The sequence below is a fragment of the Nerophis lumbriciformis genome, linkage group LG28 (assembly GCF_033978685.3).
Source record: "Nerophis lumbriciformis linkage group LG28, RoL_Nlum_v2.1, whole genome shotgun sequence".
NCBI classification, from domain to species: Eukaryota; Metazoa; Chordata; class Actinopteri; order Syngnathiformes; family Syngnathidae; genus Nerophis; species Nerophis lumbriciformis.
The window spans coordinates 22,684,333-22,708,498 of NC_084575.2; the positions used below are offsets into that span (position 1 = coordinate 22,684,333).

A 24,166-nucleotide genomic window follows, 5' to 3' on the forward strand; every position below is an offset into this window, starting at 1 on the left:
ACCATCCGTTTCAATACATGCGTAATCTGTTGAATCGCTTAAGCCGCTGAAATCCGAGTCTGAATCCGAGCTAATGTCGCTATATCTTGCTGTTCTATCCGCCATGTTTGTTTGTATTGGCATCACTATGTGACGTCACAGGAAAATGGACGGGTGTATATAACGATGGTTAAAATCAGGCACTTTGAAGCTTTGTTTTAGGGATATTGCGTGATGGGTAAAATTTTGAAAAAAACTTTGAAAAATAAAATAAGCCACTGGGAACTGATTTTTAATGGTTTTAACCCTTCTGAAATTGTGATAATGTTCCCCTTTAACGTGCCGCCCCCTGTAATGTTTTGGCTTGGTGCTGTTGGTGCGACCCCAGGATGCAGGCAATGGCGACGGCCTGCAGGTGCAACAACAATTCAATAAGTGCAAAATGAAAACATGTGCAGCAAGGAAGTACACAAAAGACCAACACTTGTCAAGTTAGAAACCACAATGATGATCCAGCTCTGTCCAGAGGAACAGTGCAAAGTAAGATTTTCATTGTACGGCAAACTGTCTGTTTAACTGTGCATATGACAATAAACAATCTTGAATCTTGAATCTTATAAGAAGCACCCTGACTGGCAACCAGGGTTCGACCGGAACAGGTGACGGAGACTGCGATCAGGCCAAAGGTGAAATGGCAAGAAACGGAAGCACACAGGAAGTGGAGATAAAGAAAACAAGAGTGTGGGAACAGAAATAACACATTGCACAGGAAAATAATTCACATAAATCCAAAATATCATTGATACAACTGAATAGAATGCTGTTGTGCTGGCAGAGGTTGCTCTTCTTTCTATCTTAACTGTCGCTTTGCACCCCAATAGAGTGAAACCATTCTTGTCTGGGCATGTTCTCTCTTGTTGGGTATAAATACGTCGGACCCTGCACCATCCTCTCAGTCTAGGGCTGTCCTGTCTAAGTCGGTCAGCATGAACTGATGAAGCCTGCTTGGATGAGAGGCAAAATGTCTTCAAAGTAGGGCTGGGCGATATATCGATATAGTCGATATATCGCGGGTTTGTCTCTGTGCGATATAGAAAATGACTATATCGTGATATTCGAGTATACGTTCTCACGCAGTTGCTTTTAGCTGCGGGCATTACACTACAGGCTCTTCCCACTCTTTCTAGTCTCTCCTTCTCACAGAGACGTAAAACAAGCGCACCTTCTTACATACGTCACATACACATACGCCCTCTCGGAGCAGAGAGGTAGCAGCATGGGTAACGTTGGCTGTGGTGCGAGTGGTAATACGAGAGAAAGAAGGTGCGAATCTGGTAACAAATGAAGCAATAATTAATTCCCAAGAAAAACAGCCGGTGGTTTGGCTTCAAGTGGGAATATATGTCGAACAGACAACCGTCATTTGTCAAGTGTGGAGCAAAAGCGTTGCTCCAAAAAGTAGCATTACTGCTAATTTGTAGCATCATTTGAAAAGTCCCCTGCTAGAGAATGAAGAGTGCTTACTCCGCATGTCAACATCTCCGTTCGGTGCCACACCAACAAAATGCCGAGGCAACCATTTCCACATCAACACCGTATGAAAAAAAATTACGACATAAGGAGATAACGTCCGCCGGAACCTACCACATAGCGAAGGACGTACACAATTTGATTTCCTATTATGCAGCTCATTTTTATTTGACACTTATTGAAATATCTTGTGTGACATCATGCACAAAAGTGCACTTTATTTGTTTTAAACTATTGTAGTGGCGTTCTGTACAAAAAGTGCACTTTAATTTAGTTGTTGTTTTGATATGCAAAATATCGAGATATATATCGTGTATCGCGATATGGCCTAAAAATATTGAGATATTAAAAAAAGGCCATATCGCCCAGCCCTACTTCAAAGACAAACTGAACAGTCTAGTTGTGAATGACTGAAAGCCCTAAGAATAGTACCGTATTTTACGGACCATAGGGCGCACCGGATTATAAGGCGCACTGCCGATGAATGGGTCTATTCAGGTCTATTTTCATACAAAAGGCGCACCGGATTATAAGGCGCATTAAAGGGGTCATATTATTATTATTCTCTAAATGTAAAACCCTTCCGTGTGGTCTACATAACATGTAATGGTGGTTCTTTGGTCAAAACGTTGCATGGATTATGTTTTACAGATCATCCTCAAGCCGCTTCAGGATGCGCCGTTTTGTGGGCTGGTCTTATTTACGTGGCTCACCTTCGACAGCGTCTTTACTCCATCATTTTTGTTGTAGCGGTGTAGCGTGCAAGGACGGGAGTGGAAGAAGTGTCAAAAGATGGAGCTAACTGTTTTAATGACATTCAGACTTTACTTCAATCAATAACGGAGCAGCATCTCCTCATCCGTGGCTCACTTGTGCAACAACAACGCCGGAAATGTGTCCCGTGAAAAATCGTCCGACCGAAACTCTAATAACTAAAGTTCCTTGGGTGAATAAATTAAACTCACTACACCGGTATGTTTTAGCACTTTCATGGCGAGTTTACTGACAGATATAAGTAAGAACTTTACACTACTTTATATTAGAAATGGCAACAGCGGAGGATGAATGTTCCATAACAAGAAGATAGAGGAAAAGAAGACTATTGATTACGGCGGACTCACGCAATTTTTCAGGACTTATGCAGAACCCAAATACAGATCAGCAGGTACCAGAAGGTAAGAAATGTTGCTTTTGCATAATATTGCGAAACACAACGGCAGATAATGTCTTACCTTATACACACATTAATAATAATACTTGTACGTTTAATGCGCCGACAATTCATCAAGCGGTGCGGCTTCATAGCTTACCAAAGTTGTACTAAAACATTTTGATAGATTTTTGAGCACCGTACGTAATGTTCTATATTTTCAGTGGAACATTTAAAATGTTGGTATTATTTACTTGAGACCCATCATAGTCCACTGTATGTATTTATTTAGTTTGCCTTTTCTTTGGCGCACGCCTATAATGGTATTCATTTTCTCTGCTTACAGTAAAAAAAAAAAGAAAAGGGGATCTATCTCATTCTTGGCAAAAAAACAAAAACAACGACCTGTGTGTTGTTTGGGAACAGTTGGTAATGGTTACGTGCAGTAAAACTTTTCATGAACTCAACTCACCTTAATGTGTGTTCATAAATTTGTGTTGGACGTCTCAGATAAAGAGAGTAGTTATGATTTTGGTTTACAGAGTAAATAATTAAAAACTAAGGTTTTGGGCATCGTTTTCTCTAAACGCATATATTTAAATATGGCTAAGGCAGTGTTTTTCAACCTTTTTTGAGCCAAGGCACATTTTTTTCATAAAAAAAATACGGAGGCACACCACCAGCAGAAAAGGTTAAAAAATGAAACTCCACCAGTTTGTTGTGCCTTATTTTGAGTTTGTTGTTGTTTCCTGTGTGTAGTGCTTTAGTTCCTGTCTTGCGCTGTTATTTTGGTGACCCTTCCTGTTTTGTTGGTGTTCTCCTGTAGCAGCTTCACACCTTCCTTTGAGCGCTGTTGCCCACACCTGCTTTGTTTTCGCAATCAAGACTATTGAAGTTGTGCGTACGCTATCCTTCTTTGTGGGGACATTGTTGATTGTCATGTCATGTACGGGATGTGCTTTGTGGACGCCGTCTTTGCTCCACACGCTGTAAGTTTTTGCTGTCATCCAGCATTCTGTTTTTGTTGACTTTGTAGCCAGCTCAGTTTTACTTTTGTTTTACATAGCCATCCCTATGCTTCAGTGCCTTTTCCTAGCGGTACTTGTTTTTTGTTGATTTTTGGTTTAAGCGTTACATACCTTTTTTACCTGCACGCTGTCTCCCGCTGTGCTCTGCATATTGGGATCACGACAAACCATCCTCGACGCATTCCGACTTCTGCCACCTACTGATATGGAGTGTGACATTGTTACCCTGCCAAGCTCTACACAGCAGAGGCACTAGACAACGGCACATTATTATGATTATTGATGGTTAAGAGGGGAGGAGTATATTGACAGCTAGAATTCACCAAGTCAAGTATTTCATACATATATATATATATATATATATATATATATATATATATATATATATATATATATATATATATATATATATAGATATGGATATAGATATCTACATCCTGAAAATATGCAAACAAAACTGTTTAGATAATTGATACTTCAAACTTGCATAAATAAATATTAAGGAATATAACATAACTTGGCTTCTGAGAGTTTCAAAATGTAATGAATAAAATGCTAAAGTTGTTGATAATCAAGCAATTATTTTAATAATTAAATATGGTCATTTTAAATGAATTATTATGATAATTTAAAATCAATTATTTCAAATAAGTTTATTTTAATGTATAATTCTATGGCTGGATGTAATAAGGAGTCACAAAAAAATACAAATAAAAATACAATTAATTTTGATGTTTTTAGCAAAATATAGTAAAAATGTATTTTTTTTTTTTTTTTTAAATAAATAAATATATTTATTTTTAGGAAGATAAACATAATAATACAATTTATCTCTAGTCTGGATGATTTAGTTCTTGTCACCCTGTTGTCCTCCCGTCATGAAAAAAGGCTGTCCTCACTCAGGTCCGCATGGAGCTGGAGGGGGCGTGGCTTCCAGCTCCGGCCGAAAATCGGGAGATTTTCGGGAGAATATTTGTCCCGGGAGGCTTTCGGGAGAGGCGCTGAATTTCGGGAGTCTCCCGGGAAATTCGGGAGGGTTGGCAAGTATGGTAGTCTTACTTTACTTTAAGCGCCTTTTTTTTTTTTTCTTTGTTGGCATGTAAAATTATAACGTTATCAAAAGGCAATTTGTGTCAGTCTGCGCTGAGTGCTTGACTGCTTGTTTCTCGGCCAAGTGCTTGAGCTGGTACAAGAGTTTAACCGGACTTCACAACAAAGGTATCAAAATATACCATCGTATGCTTTTACGTGAATCGGTTCCCGGTAGAACGGACGGACTGAGGTCGGTACCTTTTTTAAAAGTCATCCTTAATTATGACGACCTCAAATGCATCACTTTTTTAATGTGCGTCATCGTCTACTGTGGTGGTGCGTCATAGCTTTTCAGTGTGGCCACTCAGCCGGTGGGTATGGCAAGGTGGTCACGTCACTTGGTGTGTGTGCAGCTGTGTTTGCCTCGATGCATTTTACAAACTAGCAATTAATTCCCCTTGGCTCGGTGACATGCCAAAAGGGAAACTAGGTATTTGTGTGTTATGCTTTGGGCTGTAGGTATCCCATAATAGACAACATCTTTCTTCTTCTTCTACTGTTGTTCTTAAAAGCAGCAGCATGCACTTTTAACCACATTTCAACTGCGAGATAACGATTTTCCTAATATGACTCAATCACTGGTTAAGTCATTTCCACTTAATCTTGTGGAGCAGGGAAATATGAGTCAAAGAAGAAAGTACAAAATGTCTACCAGTCTCTAAAAAATGAAGACCAGATTGAACATAAAGGACAAAAGCTTTCGGTTGCCATGGTGAAGCGGCCTTGAGTTGTCCTGACACAACTCGGGTCTCTTCCCCCGCACTGAACCAAACAAACGCCACAAGATCTTCTTGTAGACGGGCTGGTGGATCATCTGTCCCTGCGGCGAAAGTCCTGCAACTTTTCGGACACGTCACATGTAATACCTTTTCCCTGACTTGATTTACCACGTGATTTCACGTGTAAACATTGACAGCCCTATTTAAAAGACTTTGTAATGTATTTGAATTATATTGTTTTAGAAATCATTATATTTTACATCACCACTGTTTAAGATTTAACAGAACATACCCTGTAATCAATGTTCCCTCTAAGGTGCACGCACAAAATCAAATAAAAAAATAAGCGCATAACAAATTTCAACACGACACGGACACGACAGAGAAAACAGTTTTCGTCATCATTGTTCAAATATTGTAACGTCTGTCGAGACGCTTTGAGGACATGAATTCCATCCATCACTTTACTGAGCAAAACTCTTCATTGTCGACCATAAACACATCACCAAAACATTAGTAAAAAAATTTATATCTAGCAAAAGTGGTCATTTTCTGCAGTACAAACCAGACCAAAAGCAACTTTGTTATATCAACAGCAGCCGCTCGCTCTTTCTCACTTGCGCCAACACATGCACATATGGCACTTAGGCAGTGATGCGTTTAGAGCCACATAAAAAGTCAGACAACTCCAACACCACACATAAAGTGTAATTCCAGGTCGTTACACTATGATTTACCAATCAAATGTGTGCTTATTCTAGTGTCATTTAATAGGAATCTTAATTTATAAATATTAATCCTTCCATCCATCCATCTTCTTCCGCTTATCCGAGGTCGAGTCGCGGGGGCAGCAGCCTAAGCAGGGAAGCCCAGACTTCCCTCTCCCCAGCCACTTCGTCCAGCTCTTCCTGTGGGACCCCGAGGCGTTCCCAGGCCAGCCGGGAGACATAGTCTTCCCAACGTGTCCTGGGTCTTCCCCGCGGCCTCCTACCGTTCGGACGTGCCCTAAACACCTCCCTAGGGAGGCGTTCGGGTGGCATCCTGACCAGATGCCCGAACCACCTCATCTGGCTCCTCTCGATGTGGAGGAGCAGCGGCTTTACTTTGAGCTCCCCCCGGATGGCAGAGCTTCTCACCCTATCTCTAAGGGAGAGCCCCGCCACCCGGCGGAGGAAACTCATTTCGGCCGCTTGTACCCGTGATCTTGTCCTTTCGGTCATAACCCAAAGCTCATGACCATAGGTGAGGATGGGAACGTAGATCGACCGGTAAATTGAGAGCTTTGCCTTCCGGCTCAGCTCCTTCTTCACCACAACGGATCAATACAGCGTCCGCATTACTGAAGACGCCGCACCGATCCCCCTGTCGATCTCACGATCCACTCTTCCCTCACTCGTGAACAAGACTCCGAGGTACTTGAACTCCTCCACTTGGGGCAAGATCTCCTCCCCAACCCGGAGATGGCACTCCACCCTTTTCCGGGCGAGAACCATGGACTCTGACTTAAATATTAATTATGAAATGTTTTTAGTATATCAAATAAATACTAATAAAAATATATTTTTTTAAAAACAGGAAGTTGCAGGAATGTACACATGATCCCCTGCTTACATATCATTGTGCAACATGTGAATGTTTTAATGGGAACTAAATACAATGTCTAAAAGGGGTACAAACTATTTCCAAAGCAGGACCTCCACCCAGACAAACAATACAAGTACACAGTTCATGAAAAACAAAATTTTTTGTTATTGTCATTGTAAGTGGGCCTAAACACTTATATTAGAAAATAACCTCATGGAAATGACTGCTGTCATTTGATTATAATAATAAGAGAATGTTGTCTGTCTATCTGTGTTGGCCCTGCGATGAGGTGGGGACTTGTCCAGGGTGTACCCCGCCTTTCACTCGAATGCAGCTGAGATAGGCTCCAGCACCCCCCGGGACCCCGAAAGGGACAAGCGGTAGAAAATGGATGGATGGATGGAGATTGAACTTGTTATTTAGTCATGTTTGGGACAGGTGTGCTGCTGGTGTAGCCACAGTGTGCACGTCTGATACTGCTCACATGGGCTCCACTGAATGCTCAGGGAGTTTTTGAGTTTGCTCACACACATGAACAATTAGAGGGAACATTGCCTGTAATACCTGCTATTCAACTAAATGCATGGTGTTAACTAAACTGTGCAAGAAAACAAAAGAACAGTCTTCCAGACAAAGCAGCGCATGCAGCAGCAACTCAGGATTGTGTTTTATGACGGGTTTATGACAGAGTCATTTTACTTATTGTTGCTGTCATAAAAGCAATTTATCCTTGTCTCCAAGGGCTGAGGCTTAGCTGGCAAATCATTCCACCTCCTCCAGCTGGAAGCGCATGATTACCGAGATACAGCCCGGAATTGTGAAATGCACTTGAGTGTGACAGCTTATGTGTGTCAGAAACAAATTCATTTCACTTTTCCGGTGATAGGAATTTTTTTTCCCGTCACAGCAAATTTATTGATTGATTTATTTACTTGATTTATGAAGGCAAGACATCATAATTGATTATTGAGTTTCAAAATAAATTAACAGGTGTCGGGCAAATGTTGCAGTGGTGACATGTGCAAAGTGAAAACATGAAAAGCCACCTACACCTAATCCCATAGTGTCGGCAAAATACCAAATACGGTTGATACTGCTGACAGGACATGACAGTTCCCCCCACCCACAGAAATGTTATTAAGGGAGCTTGGAATTGTTTTAATTGGTGAAGAAAATTGCAAAACGCCTGCTTATTTTCAAACACTTCACCACCTTAAACACAGGTGTGAAGGATTCAGCAGGTTAAGACCTTTTTTCTAGTCATGTTCATAACAGCAGATGAGCATAGGAGGCTACAGGTCTTTAAAATCCTATATTATACTCCCGTAGAATCACAGATGATGCCTTTAAAAGGATTTTTTAATAGTACTGAGTATTGTTGAGAAAACAATTATTAATAAGTGTATAAGACTTGGTCGTAGTTGGAATACAATACTTTATGTTTCCAACTATGTGGTGGATTGCTGATAGTCCAAACCGCAGGTGTCCAAACTTTGGCCCGAGGGCCAAGTGTGGCCTGCTAATGTCTTTAATTTGGTCCACAAAAGGAATCTTTCCCGCAGGGAGATTGCATACATTTTAAAAGACTGCCGTTGTTGCTGCCATTTTATCGCCATCAAGTCGTCAGTGCGAGTAAATCAGGTCAATGACCTTTTAATTATGCTCTGAACGGAATCATGGGCAGCATTTACTTATATGACCCAATGCAAACAACCTTCCCTGATCATGGTGCGAAAATTTTTTATAAATCCAACCAACACAAAATGTCAACAGACATGGTCACACATAACACAACCTGCTCACTGAACTTTGTGGATATTATAAAAAAAAATGTCCATGCACTTAAAAAAAAAAATCAAAATTACACCCATTACAAGCAAGACGGGAAACAATTCAAAACACTCTCCACACTTATCCAAGTTTGGCGCATTTTAGCTGCTTGACATTTCTGATCGACTACAAAACTTTAAGGAGGTTGTCAAGGAAGGAAACAAGGTAGAAGTGAAACTTTCCGTGTTTTTTTCTGACCTAACATATATTCCGCTCTACCCCGGTATTGAGCACTATATAACGGATAAACCACAGTAACCTTGACTATATATATATATATATATATATATATATATATATATATATATATATATATTAGGGCTGTAACTAACGATTAATTTGATAATCGATTAATCTGTCGATTATTACTTCGATTGATCGATTAATACTCGGATAAAAGAGACAAACTACATTTCTATCCTTTCTAGTATTTTATTGGAAAAAAACAGCATACTGGCACCATACTTATTTTGATTATTGTTTCTTAGCTGTTTGTACATGTTGCAGTTTATAAATAAAGGTTTATAAAGAAATAAAAAAATTAAATAATAATGCCTCTGCGCATGCGTATAGCATAGATCCAACGAATCGATGACTAAATTAATCGCCAACTATTTTTATAATCGATTCTAATCGATTAGTTGTTGCAGCCCTAATATATATATATATATGTATGTATATATATATATATATATATATATATATATATATATATATATATATATATATGTGTATATATATATACTGTATATATATATATATATTTATATATATATATACACCATATATATATATGATATATGTATATATATGATATATATATATTTATATATCATATATATATGATATATATCTATATATCATATATATATATATATATATATATATATATATATACAGTACAGGCCAAAAGTTTGAACACACCTTCCCATTCAATGGGTTTTCTGTATTTCCATGACTATTTACATAGTAGATTGTCACTGAAGGCATCACAACTATGAATGAACACATGTGGAGTTATGTACTTAACAAAAAAAGGTGAAATAACTGAAAACATGTTTTATATTCTAGTTTCTTCAAAATAGCCACCCTTTGCTCCGATTACTGTTTTGCACGCTCTTGGCATTCTCTCGATGAGCTTCGAGAGGTAGTCACCTGAAAGGGTTTTTACTTCACAGGTGTCATAGTTTTGATGCCTTCAGTGACAATCTACAATGGAAATAGTCATGAAAATAAAGAAAATGCATTGAAATGAGAACGTTGTCCAAACTTTTGGCTATATATATATATATATATATATATATATATATATATATATATATATATATATATATATATATATATATATACTTTACATAGAGTCAGCTTTTTTTTTAGCCCAATATGGCCCCCAAGTCAAAAAGTTTGGACACTCCTGGTCCAAACCTTGCATTTAAAGACAATTTTGGCTCAGGTATTTACAAAAGTTTTCTGTCATAATGTACTGTGTCTCTAATTGTTCCTGTTTTGGGTTACAAAAAAAACAAAACTAGACTCACCGAGCACAGGTGCAAGCCATGTGACAAGCCTTTAATGAAGCCCACGGTGCAGTCTACTGAAACGTGGAGTCTGGACCCTACGGTACATTTTAACTCACAACTAGACAGTTTTGTATTGCGCCAGATGTTGCAAGAAAGTCAGACGAGTGCTAACGACTGCCACTTGCTCGTTGTAGTCTGTAGAGAAATGTGGCTATGGTAGGAATCCATCCATTTTCTACCGCTTGTCCCTTTCGGGGTGCAATCGTGTTGCCTTAAATGGGACCTATGATGAATTTAATCTTTTCTGACTTCTAATGTTGTCATGATGATGTATGCCCATGTTAAACAATGTCAAAATATCAAATCATGTGTTTGGCTGTTTTTGACGCCTCTCTTCGCAGGGTTTTGCAGTCTGGCTAAGATGTGACGTCAACGTACTTATTTGGACATTACATTAAGCTCCTCCCACTCTGCTTCAGGCTATGACAAAACTAGAGGTCGATGATGTTTTTTTCAGGGCTGATACCGATTATTATTTGGATTTTCATTTGCAGTAAAGACAGTTATTGAAACATGAATAGTGTACGTTAGTAAACAGCTGGTCAAGGCTTGAAGTTGTTTTTTTTAACACTATTTTTTTTAGTAAACGTCGGACCAGTAGCCACTTAGACTACGTATCAAGTTTTTTCGAAATCATATTTTTTCCAATTGATTATGTTGACACTGCAAGTAAAATGTGATCTTAATCAGATTCCAGTCTAAACGCGTACAGGCCCCAATGTGGCCCCAATGTGGCCTCGACGTCACTTGCATGCGCAGTTCGATAAAGTAAAAAAAACAACAAATAAGTTGACCAGATTCCGTTAATAAACAAGGAAGTCACTACTACTACTACTACAAAATAAAATAAAAGTCGACACACCTTAAAAATGAGTTTTTTTACATAATTTCTTTTTAAAGTAATATAATGTATGAATAAAAATATATTGTGTAATATGAATGGGAGGGTTCTATTTTTTATGGCTGTTAAAGGGGAATTGTGCCTATCGTTCACAATCATTATGGAAGACATGACAGATGGATTTTATTTTTTATACATTCTAACTTGTAAATAAACGTAAATAAAAGTCTGCATTTATTTATTATTTATAATGCAAAAAAAACATCTGTCGTCATGTCCCTCATAATGAATGTGAACGATAGGCGAAATCCAAATTTTTCCAGTTTATTGTTTACACTGCAAGTAAAATGTGACCTTAATCAGACTCCAGTCTAAATGCGTACAGGCCCCAATGTGGCCCCAATGTGGCCTCGACGTCACTTGCATGCGCAGTTTGAAAAAGTGAAAAAAATAAATAAATAAAAAAGAAGTTGACCGGATTCCGTAAATGAACAAGTAAGTCATTACAACTACTACTACAAAATAAAATAAAAGTCGACACACCTTAAAAAATGTCTGTTTTTTTACGTTAAAAACGTAAAAATGTATGAATAAAAATGTATTGTGTTATATAAATGGGAGGGTTTTATTTTTTATGGCTGTTAAAGGTGAACTGCACTTTTTTTTGGAATGTTGCCTATCGTTTACAATCATTATGGAAGACATGACAGATGGATTTAATGGTTTATACATTCTAACTTGTACATAAACGTAAATAAAAGTAGCAAGGCAGCAACGCACTAAAATTAGCTTGACATCAAATAGGAACAATAACAACAAATCAATGAATGAAGTGACAAACTTGCCATCCAAACAATACACCGTTTGTTGACAAGAAGATATGACGAAAAACATTCAATCTTTTTATAAACCAGAGGTAATATAAATGGGAGGGTTCTATTTTTTATGGCTGTTAAAGGGGAACTGCACTTTCTGGGGGGAATTTTGCGTTCACAATCATTATGGAAGACTTGACCGATGGATTTTATTTTTTATACATTCTAACTTGTAAATATACAAAAAAAATGTGCATTTATTTAATATTTATAATGCAAAAAAAACTGTCGTCATGTCCCTCATAATGAATGTGAACGATAGGCGAAATCCAATTTTTTCCAGTTTATTGTTTACACTGCATGTAAAATGTGACCTTAATCCGATTCCAGTGTAAACGCGTACAGGCCCCAATGTGGCCCCAATGTGGCCTCGACGTCACTTGCATGCGCAGTTCGATAAAGTAAAAAAACAAACAAATAAGTTGACCAGATTCCGTTAATAAACAAGGAAGTCACTACTACTACTACTACAAAATAAAATAAAAGTCGACACACCTTAAAAATGTCAGTTTTTTTACGTGATTTTTTTTAAAAGTAATATAATGTATGATTAAAAATATATTGTGTAATATGAATGGGAGGGTTCTATTTTTTATGGCTGTTAAAGGGGAATTGTGCCTATCGTTCACAATCATTATGGAAGACATGACAGATGGATTTTATTTTTTATACATTCTAACTTGTAAATAAACGTAAATAAAAGTCTGCATTTATTTATTATTTATAATGCAAAAAAAACATCTGTCGTCATGTCCCTCATAATGAATGTGAACGATAGGCAAAATCCAAATTTTTCCAGTTTATTGTTTACACTGCAAGTAAAATGTGACCTTAATCAGACTCCAGTCTAAATGCGTACAGGCCCCAATGTGGCCCCAATGTGGCCCCAATGTGGCCTCGACGTCACTTGCATGCGCAGTTTGAAAAAGTGAAAAAAATAAATAAATAAAAAAGAAGTTGACCGGATTCCGTAAATGAACAAGTAAGTCATTACAACTACTACTACAAAATAAAATAAAAGTCGACACACCTTAAAAAATGTCTGTTTTTTTACGTTAAAAACGTAAAAATGTATGATAAAAATATATTGTGTTATATAAATGGGAGGGTTTTATTTTTTATGGCTGTTAAAGGTGAACTGCACTTTTTTTTGGAATGTTGCCTATCGTTTACAATCATTATGGAAGACATGACAGATGGATTTAATGGTTTATACATTCTAACTTGTACATAAACGTAAATAAAAGTAGCAAGGCAGCAACGCACTAAAATTAGCTTGACATCAAATAGGAACAATAACAACAAATCAATGAATGAAGTGACAAACTTGCCATCCAAACAATACACCGTTTGTTGACAAGAAGATATGACGAAAAACATTCAATCTTTTTATAAACCAGAGGTAATATAAATGGGAGGGTTCTATTTTTTATGGCTGTTAAAGGGGAACTGCACTTTTTTGGGGGAATTTTGCCTGTCGTTCACAATCATTATGGAAGACATGACAGATGGATTTTATTTTTTATACATTCTAGCATGTAAATAAACAAATACAAATCTGCATTTATTTAATATTTATAATGCAAAAAAAAAACATCTGTCGTCATGTCCCTCATAATGAATGTGAACGATAGGCGAAATCCAATTTTTTCCAGTTTATTGTTTACACGGCAAGTAAAATGTGACCTTAATCAGACTCCAGTCTAAACGCGCACAGGCCCCAATGTGGCCCCAATGTGGCCTCGACGTCACTTGCATGCGCAGTTTGAAAAAGTAAAAAAAATAAAAAAAATAAAAAAGAAGTTGACCGGATTCCGTAAATGAACAAGTAAGTCATTACAACTACTACTACAAAATAAAATAAAAGTCGACTCACCTTAAAAAATGTCTGTTTTTTTACGTTAAAAACGTAAAAATGTATGAATAAAAATATATCGTGTAGTATAAATGGGAGGGTTTTATTTTTTATGGCTGTTAAAGGTGAACTGCACTTTTTTGGGGGAATTTTGCCTGTCGTTCACAATCATTATGGAAGACATGACAGATGGATTTTATTTTTTATACATTCTAACTTGTAAATAAACAAATAAAAGTCTGCATTTATTTAATATTTATAATGCAAAAAAAACTGTCGTCATGTCCCTCATAATGAATGTGAACGATAGGCGAAATCCAATTTTTTCCAGTTTATTGTTTACACTGCAAGTAAAATGTGACCTTAATCAGACTCCATTCTAAACGCGTACAGGCCCCAATGTGGCCCCAATGTGGCCCCAATGTGGTCTCAACGTCACTTGCATGCGCAGTTCGAAAAAAAATAAAAATAAAAAAAAGAACTTGACCAGATTCCGTAAATGAACAAGAAAGTCACAGAATATTAATAACAGAAAGAAACAACACTTTTGTGTGAATGAGTGTGAATGAGTGTAAATGGGGTGGGGGGGTTGGGTTGGTGCACTAATTGTAAGTGTATCTTGTGTTTGTTTTTTTGTTGATTTAAAAAAAATAAAATAAAAAACAACAAAAAAACGATACCGATAATAAAAAAAACGATACCGACAATTTCCGATATTACATTTTAACGCATTTATCGGACGATGATATCGGCAGGCCGATATTATCGGACATCTCTACTCCTAAAAGCAACCTTTTCTTTTTAATCAATCAATCATTCAAACCTTATTTCTAAAGCGCTTTACATACAAAACCCAAAACCAGTGAAATTGGCACGTTGTGTAAATCGTAAATAAAAACAGATAACAATCCATCCATCCATTTCCTACCGCTTATTCCCTTCGGGGTCGCGGTGGGCGCTGGAGACTATCTCAGCTACAATCGGGCGGAAGGCGGGGTACACCCTGGACAAGTCGCCACCTCATCACAGGGCCAACACAGATAGACAGACAACATTCACACTCACAATACAATGATTCGCTAATCCTTTTCAACCCAGAAAACCACTGTCAGTAACTACAGTTGGTCACTACATCTGTACGTGCAAAGTTAAAACTCTACTATGCAAAGCCAAAGCCATTTTATCAACAACACCCAGAAACGCCGCCGGCTTCGCTGGGCCCCGAGCTCATCTGAGATGGACCGATGCAAAGTGTAGAAGTGTTCTGTGGTCTGACGAGTCCACATTTCAAATTGTTTTTCGGAAACTGTGGACGTCTTGTCCTCCGGAACAAAGAGGAAAAGAACCATCCGGATTGTTATAGGCGCAAAGTTGAAAAGCCAGCATCTGTGATGGTATGGGGGTGTATTAGTGCCCAAAGCATGGGTAACAAAAAAAAGTTTGAACATTAAATATCTTGTCAATTGTCGGAGGCAGATATTTACATATATCCGTATTTAAGTGTTACTTCTTTACTTTCATAATCATATTACAAAACAGCTAGTGTTTTTCTTCCAATTGTGGTCTTTTGGTTGTCTGCAAATACTGTGTGCTAACCTTGACTTTGGAATGTAAGGAGGAGAGATACTCCTTCTCCTTATCTCTTCTTGTGTCCAGCTGCGGAGGACAATGGGCATGTGTTTGGGCTGGAAAGACAAGACAGCGAGGGTGGGAGGGAGAGAGACTTTATAGAATAGAAGGTTTCCATATTTTAGATCAGACCATCTTAGCTGCGCGATTGAATGTTCTATGCTGGACTGGTCTCATTATATTTTCAAAGCTTTGGAGATAAAATTACAAAATGCCTATTCTGTCTCTGGTGGTTCTTCTACTCAGCTGTACTGTCATAAAGAGCTTGGGAGCGACCAGCCGCTTTAATTCCCGGGGAGGAACAACTGGTCCAAACGCAACACTATTCAATTGAATATAAGTTGAAAAGGATTAGCAAATAATTGTATTCTATTTTTATTTACGAATTACACAACGTGACAACTTCACTGGTTTTGGGTTTTGTGTAAAACTGTCAAAAATTCCATCTCATGTCTTCTGTTTTTTTACATGAACTTGAAGCATTCCTCTCTTTTTAGGGATGTGTGTGTGTGCTTTTGGCATTTGCGGCATTTCTCTTTTCGATGTATTTTATGTGAATGCAGCATTTTTATTAGTATTTTCCTGTCAGGTGTGCTGGCTTCGTATGGTTGACTACTGCCAGTGTAAAACATGTTGTGGAGATGGCAGTGGTTGTACAGTAAATGTGCTTGTTTACATAAATCTATCACTCGCTCCCAGCCTTCATGCTACACTGCAGTTTGTTTGTCTCCGAACATGCGCTCGTTGTGGTGTGCTTGTTGCCACGGTAACGGGTGTTTTCACAATGAGAATGTGCAGCCAGCAATAATGCTGCGCTTTGGTTCAACAGAGATAACCCAGGCTTTAATAACGCGCACATGGCAACTGATTAGTTGAAATTGGCTCCAGTTATACTGTAGTTTAAGGATATACTGGTTATACTGTAGTTTAAGGATATACTGGTTATACTGTAGTTCAGGTTATACTGTAGTTTAAGGATATTCAACTAAGTTGCTTTAGGGGCCACATTTCCAGAAAGCTAAGGACCGGTACTTGTCTGACCTGTAAGTCTTTATTTTGTCGGAGTTACAGGAGCGTTCTGCTGTTTTTAAGGACCTTTTGCAAAAAAAAAAAAAAAGATGTCTCCTACAAGTTTTTTGACAGCAGTCACATAACCCAAATGATGACAAAAAGACAGGACCTAAAATGAAACCTTGAGGAACACCAGCAGTATAACTAAATAAGTCGAACAAATGACTACTGACTGCGTCGGAAGTCAACAACTTACAGCAACACCTTAGTTACACACTGTAAATCACATTCCCAAAAAACAAAATGTAACCGAGGACTTAAAGCATACTTGCCAACCTTGAGACCTCCGATTTCGGGAGGTGGGGGGGGCGATATTATCGGACATCCCTACACGCAACCATAACTCAAAATGCCGGACATTTGAGGCATTTAAGAAACTCCGCCCTGACAGCTCCGCAAAAGAGGACATGTCCGGTGAAAAGAGGACGTATGGTCAGTCTATCATAAACTAGTCTATCCGGTTTCACCGGACATGTCCTCTTTTCCTAGCAGCTAACGGGCTAGGATAGACTGACCATACGTCCTCTTTTCACCTGACATGTCCTCTTTTGCGGAGCTGTCAGGGCGGAGTTTCTTAAATGCCTCAAATGTCCGGCATTTTGAGTATTGTTTCCACAACGTGCGGTACGCTACTTAATATGTCCGAGTGGAAACTCGCTCGGTACACCGCCGCACCGAACCGAAACCCCCGTACCGAAACGGTTCAATACAACGTACCGTTACAACCCTACTTAGCACACAATTTTAGTGTTTGCACGCTTTAGCGCCTGGTATTTGGATCTTACTAGATCAGCCCCTTAGTTTCTGTCTTTACGAATAATTCCCAATGTTTTTCCACCTCTTCCAATAACTATGGCAACCAGCCACAAAGTGTGTTGTAAAAAAACAACAACATACCGATACCGATAATTTCCGATATTACATTTTAACGCATTTATCGGCCACATCTCTAGTCTGCATATGTGCATAATCCACAAGTAGTCCCAGTATTTGGTGTTCTAAATTCACACTTCAAACACGGATTTAAAAATATAGAAGTTAGAAATAAACAAGGCCCACCTGTGTCACGTCTTCCAATACAATTGACATATATTTCAGTATGTGGCTTCGAGTTCTATCGTGCTAAAGGCAGCTGCTGCACCTGCCTCATATAAGTCACGTAGACTTTGGCCGGAGGACGTAACCACTTACCTGCACTGGACCAGTGATTCACTGAATAATTCAACCCGGTCAGGGTGGTTTAAACATTGATGGCTGAGTAGGAGTTCCTCTCGGCATGTCCCTGGGGACAAGCAGTAGTTGAGCACCCACTCTAATTGCTAACTCTTGTCCAATATAAGTCTTTCATTAAAGTGCTTGAATCTTCTCGGAGCGAACCTTTTGTAGAGTGACAAATAAAGTGGTCCTCCGAAGGCCCACTCTCACAGCTCTGTGGAACTCACTTGGAGACATGTTGCACTTGACTGTGATGAACCAAATTAACTGAGCCGGTTGTGTGCTTTGAGTCACACTACTGTCTTTACTGCGCCGTTTATGAAAGGCAACTTATCAAAGTTTGTGTCCGCTTCAGCCTATTTGCTACCTTGAGGACGCGAATGACCGTACATATCTTTATAGTGCATCACTATAACTTCTCTCCTTTGCCAAGCCCCCACAAAGCATACTTGCCAACCTTGAGACCTCCGATTTCGGGAGGTGGGGCGTGGTTGGGGGCGGGGGCGTGGTTGGGAGCGTGGTTAAGAGGGGAGGAGTATATTTACAGCTAGAATATATATTTTTTATTATATATATATATATATATATATATATATATATATATATATATAAGAAATACTTGAATTTCAGTGTTCATTTATTTACACATATACACACACATAACACTCATCTACTCATTGTTGAGTTAAGGGTTGAATTGTCCATCCTTGTTCTATTCTCTGTCACTATTTTTCTAACCATGCTGAACACCCTCTCTGATGATGCATTGCTGTGTGGCACGCACAAAAGTGCTTACATCAAATGCGCTAGAGCAGGGGCGTCAAACTCAAATACAGAGTGGGCCAAAATTTAAAACTGAACAAAGCCGCGGGCCAATGTTGAACAAATTAACCTTTTAATAGGGACCCAAACAAGTTTTGCATTAAATATTGAACAAGCAAGGCTTATGTAACTTTATAGTGACATGCAAAATCGAGTTTCAAATAATAATAATAATAATCATTAAAAAATATCAATGGCATATCAAATACAATTTAAATAAAAATTGAATGCCTCTTTTCTATTTGCAGCCTTCTGAGGTAAATATCAACATTAACTTTTTCCACAGGCTAATAAATTTGAAAATAAAATAATGAATAAACCGACCATTCAGGACTTTAAACTGCTCAGTTTGCAACACACTGATCTAATCTGATGTGCCCAAGCCAGATACCTGCCATCTTTTCTTGGATGCTAGTTCATTAATGCCGGGGCTCAGGCTTTGAGCTGAGGCAACCTTCATTATCAAACGAAGGTGTTCATTAGTCATTATTTCTCGTATTCCACAGTCTTGGGGGCGTGCCTTACAGGCACTGCTTTTAACGTCCTCTACGAGCTGACGTCACGTCCGCTTTTCATCCCTTCTAACAACGTGCCCGCCCAGTCACAAGATATGAGCGGCTTCTGTACGCACACACACACGTAAATGCAACGCATACTTCATCAACAGCGATACAGTTTACACTGAGAGTGGCCGTATAAGCAACTTTAACATTGTTAGAAATATACGCCACACTGTGAATCCACACCAAACAAGAATGACAAACACTTTTTGGAAGAACATCCGCACAGTAACACAACATAAACACAACAGCACAAATACCCAGAACCCTTTGCAGCACTAACTCTTCCGGGACGCTACAATATACACCCCACACACACACACCTTGTAGAACCACTGCTTTAGGGGCTCCGTAATTATCCATACATGTGATTGAAAAAACCCCATTTTAGAATAGAATCCATAATGAAAGGAGGCACTGACAGGATTTTCAATCGGGGATTTTGATGGCTAACATATCTCGTTACTTAAACATCTCCTATTCAAAGTAGTGTGAAATAGGATGAATAAAACTTTTTCTTTTTTTACGACCGATCATGCATGGACCTCGCATCTATTATCCTCCGGGACTATCTCTGCTTTTATGCTCGGCAGGGGTTTTTGGACTGGCAAATATTTTTGCATTGTTTACTAGCTGGGGTCGGCCGAGTACAGAGCTTCCTCCCGCTATTACCTGCGATGTGTCACGGCGAAAAGCGGAGTCATTTTTAGCGGAGTGGTACTTGCGGGAACAAACCTGATTGATCACGACGCAGACAGAAGTGCCATGAAGAGCCCTCGCACCGGCCCCCACCTCCTAAAAACCATTAGCGCCACAATCCCCACCTCCGCTTCGCAGGTCTGCCTATCAACACATCCACAAGCCACCCACCTGCCCACCCACCCTCCACCTCAATGCACTTTTGACCTTGCTGATGTACTGGCAGCCTGTTTGCATGTTTGCTGTGCATACCTTGTTGGGAGGTCTATTGATTACCATTGTTTTTGCAATCAATGTCCTTTAGTGTCCACTTTATTATATGGGCTGACGTATGGTTTAGCTCCAGAACTTCTTAGTGTGACCTTTGTCCTACTTCGCTAGATAAATAGAACACATTTACGCAAAGCAGGGTTATTATTAATAAATAGAATATTTATCAATGTTGCTGAAACATTTAGTACACACCATGACTTTGTAGTCTGTGTAATGTCTTTAAAGTAAGTGTGACACCATTATTCTTAATTCATGTGACAGCTGGAGTCAGTAACAAATCAAGTACAATATTTTCCTTTTTTGTATGCACCGCTGCAGGATTATATAGCCAAGCTTTTATTTATTTTTTCCTTTTATTGAGAGAAAGATTATTTATGTATTTAATATTTGAATTATTTATGTATTTAATATTTGAATTAGAGATTATTAGAATTATTTATGTATTTAATATTTGAATTAGAGATGAATAGAGATATTTAAAATGTAATATCGGAAATTATCGGTATCGGTTTCAAAAAGTCAAATTTATGACTTTTTAAAACGCCGCTGTGTACACGGACGTAGGGAGAAGTACAGAGCGCCAATAAACCTTAAAGGCACTGCCTTTGCGTGCCGGCCTAGTCACATAATATCTACGACTTTTCACACACACAAGTGAATGCAAGGCATACTTGGTCAACAGCCATACAGGTCACACTGAGGGTGGCCGTATAGACAACTTTAACACTGTTACAAATATGCGCCACACTGTGAACCCACACCAAACAAGAATGACAAACACATTTCGGGAGAACATCCGCACCGTAACACAACATAAACACAACAGAACAAATACCCAGAACCCCTTGCAGCACTAACTCTTCCGGGACGCTACAATACACCCCCCACCCCCCCACCCCCACTACTCACCCCCCCTCCTCAACCTGTCTCAAATTCCAAGCTGCTGTTTTGAGGCATGTTAAAATAAAATAATGCACTTTGTGACTTCAATAATAAATATGGCAGTGCCATGTTGGCATTTTTTTTTTCCATAACTTGAGTTGATTTATTTTGGAAAATCTTGTTACATTGTTTAATGCATCCACAACAAAATTAGGAATCATAATATGTTAACTCCACGACTGTATATATATAGGTATCGGTTGATATCGGAATCGGTAATTAAAAGTTGGACAGTATCGGAATATCAGATATCGGCAAAAAAGCCGGACATCTCTAATTTGAATGCTTACTATGGAATATTATTTATTTGTTCACTGTTCTGTTACAGAGAACAAGGACATTGGATACAATTACTATGGCATGAAAAGGGGTAGGATTAAATAAGCTCTGCTTCTTCCTACTCCTTTTCGGACGTGCTGTAATGAAACAACCGGAATTGTGTGATGCATCACATTGTATCGTATGCATGTTCCAAATACACTGAAACTGAACTGAAGCTCAAAAAAGGTGATTTGACTTTTACACCAAAGTAATGCTTGGCTAAAAGTGAAATATTTGTTATGTTCTCTGTTGGCTTAGATTGTCTGGACCCCAAGATGCAGAGAAGGCGGGGAAAGTGCAGACCGACAGCCATAAATGAGGGGAAAAAAACCAAAGGAGCACCAGCGCGGTCGAACTGAAAGAGTGCAGCAGGGAAGTGAAGTGCACAAAAAGCATTGGGAAAGGTATGCAGCACAACATGTGATGGTAGGTGACTGTCAGGTTCAAACACTGATGACATTTTAAAACGAGACAAGAAGCAAGGAATTAAACAGAAACAGAATTAAATTTGGCTCAATTTGAGGAGAAACGTCTGGGCTGTAGTCTTGTACAGTCTCCAGCACGCTCTGGCAAAATATTTTACTCTTTCCCTGTTTACATAACAACAGCTGTTTCTAAAGGAATGGGGGGTTTGTAAACAGCCATTGTTTTCGGTGACATTAACACAGTGGTTCTTAACCTGGGTTCGATCGAACCCTCGGGGTTCGGTGAGTCGGCCTCAGGGGTTCGGCGGAGGTCAAAACACACCCGACTCATCGTGTAAATAAAAACTTCTCCCTATCGGCGTATTACGGATACGGCAACAGCTGACTGGTTTGCAGGTGTGTAATTTGTTGTGAGTTTATGCACTGTGTTTGTTTTGTTGTTTGAACAAGGTGATGTTCATGCACGGTTCATTTTGTGCACTAGTAAAAAAACATGGTAACACTTTAGTATGGGGAACATATTCACCATTAATTAGTTGCTTATTAACATGCAAATTAGTAACATATTGGCTCTAAACTAGTCATTATTAAGTACTTATTAATGCCTTATTCGGCATGGCCTTATTATAACCCTAACCCTCTAACCCTGGCCCTAACCCTAACCAAATAACTCTAAATTAAGACTTTGTTACTTAGAATATGTTCCCCTAGTGTCCAAATAACTCTAAATTAAGTCTTTGTTACTTAGAATATGTTCCCCATACTAAAGTGTTACCAAAAACATAACTTTGTATTGAATTTGAAAAAAAAAAAAACATTTTATTTTTCACTAAAGAAGGGTTCGGTGAATGCGCATATGAAACTGGTGGGGTTCGGTACCTCCAACGAGGTTAAGAACCACTGCATTAACACAAAAGAAAAATATTCCTTGGGCTTGGACTGGTCCTGGAGCAAGCTCGGGCAGGTCTTTGCCTCATCCATGCTACTGCTCTCTGTTTTTGCCTCATAAATGTTATTTCTACCTGCACGGTCGCCTCCCATCTCTGCATGCCGGGGTCCCGCTTGCCCGTGACACACACAAATTTAAATACAATTTTTTTTTAAAAACTACAAAGGAGTAAGTACCTCACCTTACCACACATCACGACTGCTAGATTAGTGGGCGAAAAACTGGTACAATTTGTTATTAAATGCTGAACGGGACTTGTTATTTTGTAGATATGTGGGGGTTCAAACGTAGTACGATATGTCCCCAAAAAGACACCAGTTTTGATACAGAAATCGGGAAAAAAAAAAGAGATAATTTGAATTGTTCTATTGTGGATTTGGGATTAAGGATTTAGTTGCAAGCATTGCCAACGTATCACAGTCAGTGTTTGTATTCCTCTAATGCCGCATTACAGCCACAAATATGCAAAATGAAATAAAAAATGGCCAAAAATGAAGATGTGTTTATCCTACTTATTTTTGCGCCTTTATCTTCTCTTTAAGCGGGATTTCGATTCCGTGCTGTGCAGAACAGTAGAGTAAAGACCTGATCTACTAAAAGTTTACGTGCATTATAACACACACAAACTTGATAGCGCACGTTAGGGTTGTACGGTATACCACATACTTGCCAACCTTGAGAACTCCGATTTCGGGAGGGGGGGGGGGCGTGGTCGGGGTGGGGGCGTGGTTAAGAGGGGAGGAGTATATTTACAGCTATGATTCACCAAGTATATATAAGAAATACTTGACTTTCAGTGAATTCTAGCTATATATATATATATATATATATATATATATATATATATATATATATATATATATATATATATATATATATATATATATATATATTTACATATATATATATATAAATAAGAGGAATACTTGAATTTCAGTGTTCATTTATTTACAAATATACACACACATAACACTCATCTACTCATTGTTGAGTTAAGGGTTGAATTGTCCATCCTTGTTCTATTCTCTGTCACTATTTTTCTAACCATGCTGAACACCCTCTCTGATGATGCATTCTGCTTCGTCTCCTTGTTGTGTGCGCAGTTGTGCACTGCACTCTCTAAAAGCCGTAGATGTTATTGTCACATATGCATGTACAGTAGATGGCAGTATTGTCCTGTTTAAGAGTGTCACAACA

General features: G+C 38.6%; 1 protein-coding gene across 1 annotated transcript in view; it reads left to right on the top strand.

Moving 5' to 3' along the window:
• The window catches only part of mst1rb (macrophage stimulating 1 receptor b), a 104,123-nt gene extending 81,946 nt beyond the window's left edge, over positions 1 to 22,177 (top strand). Inside the window, exon 22 of the mRNA XM_061923911.2 lies at positions 21,854 to 22,177. Coding sequence (XP_061779895.2) covers positions 21,854 to 21,914 — 61 coding nt within the window. The 3' untranslated portion in view covers positions 21,915 to 22,177. The remainder of the gene's footprint in view (positions 1 to 21,853) is intronic.
• The last annotated feature ends 1,989 nt before the right edge of the window (positions 22,178 to 24,166 follow it).